General features: G+C 35.2%; 1 protein-coding gene across 1 annotated transcript; it reads left to right on the forward strand.

Annotated features, from left to right (window-relative positions):
• The first annotated feature begins 1714 nt into the window (after positions 1–1714).
• Positions 1715–3669, forward strand: LOC147555729 (putative cyclin-D6-1). The gene is made up of 6 exons (XM_086663401.1): positions 1715–2084; positions 2175–2255; positions 2361–2456; positions 2547–2748; positions 2838–2968; positions 3050–3669. Exons 1-6 carry the CDS (start codon positions 1908–1910, stop codon positions 3194–3196), a joined length of 834 nt encoding a protein of 277 aa, XP_086519527.1. The 5' UTR covers positions 1715–1907; the 3' UTR covers positions 3197–3669.
• Positions 3670–4310: the final 641 nt, after the last annotated feature.

The raw sequence follows: 4310 nt of genomic DNA on the forward strand, positions 1-4310 counted from the left end.
TTCAAGAAAAGATTCATCAAAATCGCCATTGTATTGAAGATGAAGCCATAGTTGACGAATATCTTCAGGATTTGTGCAACTTCAATCAAACTTATAACCATTAATGAACCAAGATTTAATTAGGGTTTATGCAACTTCAATATCTTCAAGATAATGCATAACCTTCTACTCTGTTGGATCTGTGTTCTTATGGTCACCACCCATACTTAATAACCACCCACCATGATCATATTAGTACCAGGTCTACTCAGTATACAAATTGAAGATTTAATTAGGGCTCTTTATGCAGGATCTCAAGAACACCAAAGAATAGAAAAAAAAATGAGAAACGTTTGAAAGATAAGTTTCAAATATGGGTAGATACAAAAATCAAATAAAATGGTATCAAATGAAACCCCCAAAACCCTATCGAGAAACTCCAAGAATTGAACCAACTCTCTAATAATAGACCTTTTCCCATCTCGAATCATTGGATCACCACCATATAAAATAAAACCCTAATTAGATCTTCAACACCTAAGCTTTCTGTGAGAGAGAACTCCAAAATGGTGGTGGTGGTGGTGGCAGAGAGATAGAGAAAGAAGAAGAGAGGTGTGGAGAGGCATCCCACAGAGGAGAGATCTGGTTTGCTTATACTTTGTTCTTTAGGTTGTGGTGGTTGTTTTTAAGGTTGGATGAATTGAGAGAAGAAGGTTAATTGAAGAATGAAGGATTTGGGTGGGGATTTCTTGAACCAGAAGAGGGTCTGCTCCTAGAGACATGAAGGATTTGATATATTAAAAAAGTCTAGGTTATTTCACAATCGTGGATCACAAGAGAGAGTGTTCACGGTCGGATTAGATGGGGGTATTTTCGTCACGAATCAAGTGTGTGTTTCACACGCCAACCATTTAACGAGAAAATGACGGAAAAAGGCCAATCGGGAGTTAAACGCCAGAACACTTTTGATTTTAGGGGTGAAGTCCTAATATCACTATATAAATGGGGGTCAATGTCAAATTAACCCTTTTGTATTTGTTAAGAATAATTTTACATAGACAAATATTACACTTATAAACCGGGATGGAACTTTGCATCTAGGCCAGAAGAGGTCATGGCCCCCTCGACCTAGCCGTAGTGGCTCCCGCTATTATCCCCCAAATTTTATGTTTTATAATTATCCACCCTTATGCAATAAGGTGATCACAAGATTTAATCTTGTACGAAAATTAGGTTCAAATGTGATAAACCCGAAATACTAGAAAAAAAACGATTTGCCCCAGATTGTGTACGGGTTTCTAATTGGACCCCCAATTTTTATCTCACTTTCCAATTGTTCATGAAAAGAAATATATATTAAATAAAAATGTCTAAGAACAAAATTGGACAGTATGACAACATTTAGAGGGCAAAACAGATTCACACATAACTAGAGGCCAAAACATAAATCTTAACACAATTGAGGACAAAACGATCAATCATTACAAAATTGAGGGCCAAATGAAATTAACCCTGAATAAAACTATTTGAAGAAAAAAAAAAATCTTATTTATATACGTTATTATTTTTACTTGAAATAGGAAGTATCATACATAAACTAGACTCCATACATACTTTATTCTGTCCCGTATTGTAGAGGAGTAGAGTACAAATGTACAACGGAGATCTTGGAGAGAAAGAAACTTTCCTCGTGATTTGTGTTTTAACAATGATTCAAAACTGTACTTTGGCTTTTATGGGGAGTATGGTACTACCCTAGTTTTTCTTCCTTCTTCATCATTCGATTTCCTTCCCAATAAAAGCGGGAAGTGAGAAAAGAAAGTAGTGAGCTACCAAGAGTGAAGTTGAAGGTTTCTCATCCTTTCTCTCTCTCTAAATTCGTTCATTATTCTCTCCGCTAACCTTCTAACGCTCGAAGAATAAAAAAAATGGAGTACGATCATGAAAATCCATTAATTGGCTTCGAAGAACATCAATCAGAAACAATTTCATCTCTATTTGCATCTGAATCAGATCACATGCCTTACGAGAACTTCGGCACAAGTTTGAAAGCTAGAGATCTTGATTTCTCTGTTCGTCGAGAAGCAATCTCTTTAATTTTACAGGTAAACTAAAACAGAAACGGAAACAGAATCCTCATTGTTTCAACTCTTTAATCGTTCACATTTTGATGTGGTTTTAGCTTGTTAATGCAGTTTTCTTCCAACTTTGATCCTTTCATTCGTTATCTAGCTGTCAATTATCTCGATCGGTTCATTTCCACTCAAAAAGTTCCGGTAAATTAGAGTATTCGTTTATGAAGTTTCTGATCTGATTTTCCACTTTTATTCTCGTTATGTCAGTTTGATCGGTGAAATATCTAACGAATCTACAAATTTCAGCATCAAAAGCCATGGATGTTAAGGCTTTTATCCATTTCTTGCGTTTCTCTTGCTGCCAAGATGAAACAGACTGAGTTTTCTCTCACTAACTTTCAGGTAAGTTTCAAAAAATTAGTCTAAATCTACTGTTTTTGAACTTCTTTAATTTTTAAAAAATCTCTGTTTGATTCATCTGTTAATTTACAGCATGAAGAAGGATTCATCTTCGATTTACAAACGATTGAAAGAATGGAGTTTTTAATTTTAGGAGCTCTAAAATGGCGTATGCGTTCAATAACTCCTTTCTCCTTCTTGTATTTCTTCCTTTCTTTATTCAAACTTAAAGATCCGCCATTAAAACAAGCTCTTGAAGCTCGTGCTACAGAAATCATCTTCACAACTCAATGCGGTAAATTCGATTCCAATTTTTCACTCCTTTTTTCCTAAAACTTTGATTATTGAAATCAAATTGTTATAAATTTTTCTCTTGATTTTCAGAAATCAAACTTTCAGAGTTCAAACCATCAATAATTGCAGCTTCAGCTTTATTATCTTCTTCTCACGAGCTGTTTCCCTTGCAATTCTCTTGTTACAGAAACGCAATTTCTTCTTCTATCTATGTAAATAAGGTAATAATTTGTTTCTCTCTCTAGAAGATGAAGAATTGATTTCTAATTTGATTCATTAATGGCGGATGATTTATTATACAGGAAAGACTACTGGATTGCTACAATGTGATGAATTCAATAATTATGAACAGCTATGAATCAGTATTAGATGGAGATTCATCATCAAATACACCGGTTAATGTGCTTGACCTAAACCTAGAACTCCATTGTTCAAGCTCTCAAATCTAGAAGAAGGCAACAACAACTACCCCAACTACTAGTAGTATTACCAAATTTCTCTCTCTCTCTTTCTCTCTCTAGAGTCTAGGTAGATATTAAACGGGGTTATGGCAGTGATTTATGCTGCAATTTTTATGACAAGTCGTTTCAACTTTCTCAGATTCAACCTTGTTGATCAGAGAGAAAAATTTTAGGGTTTTTCAAAGCAAATCTCAACAGCTCTAGAGAATGACATCTAATAGCTGCAACAGAAAAGTAAGAGCGAGAGAAAGACCAAAATACTGTTTCCACTGATCTTCTTACGGTTTACTTTCTCTCTCTACCCCTAAAGAGAAAAAAAAAAAGAGTAAACGTTGAAGTGGTAAGTGAAAAGTAGAGAGTTGAATTTTCTAGTTCGTAATTCCTGTTCTAGGTTGTGTTTGGTTTGTTGTCTTGTTCATTCCAGGGGGTGGGATTACTAATAAAATTGAAGATTGCATTAATTTCTTACATATAAACAGCTTAAAATTTTTATGGTTTATTTTAAGGAAGTTTTGTTGTAAGTACTTGTTTGGAAAAGGTAGAAAAATGGCGGGAAATTAATGGATATATGACAAGAAAGACAAGAGTAGTTGGATATAGAGAGAGAGAGGATGTGGTTAAATTTTTTTCCATGGTTACTTTTTAATCTAACAAAAAATGGTCTTATCTTTTTATGGACCTGAATTTAGGGGTGGGAATCGGTTCGGACGGACGGGAAACGGACACTAACTCCGGGCGGAACGGACACGAGTCCTAAGTGTCCAATCGGACATCCAGACAAAATTGGCGGACATTTCGAATTTTTCTCCAACAAAGTGCCAGTCCGTGACCGTTTTGATAGTCGGGCAAACCGGGTATCGGTCGGGCGGACATCGGTCACTAATGAACAAATAAAGAAACTTTTATTCGAAATTTAAAATGTTTATTCGCTAAATACAACTTTCTAAAACTTTCACTTTACAATTCTAAAAAGTAAATGATTTCAAAATCGCAAGATAAGCATTGAGATTTCTCATGGATTATGATCGGTTTTTATGCTTCTTCTCATGGGTTACGACCGGTTTATTGTGGATTCTCGGGTTATTGATGAGATACTGAGATT

Source organism: Eschscholzia californica, unplaced genomic scaffold, assembly GCF_041429995.1.
Source record: "Eschscholzia californica isolate CP2 unplaced genomic scaffold, dmEscCali1.0.p SCAF_2, whole genome shotgun sequence".
In the NCBI taxonomy this organism is placed as follows: domain Eukaryota; kingdom Viridiplantae; phylum Streptophyta; class Magnoliopsida; order Ranunculales; family Papaveraceae; genus Eschscholzia; species Eschscholzia californica.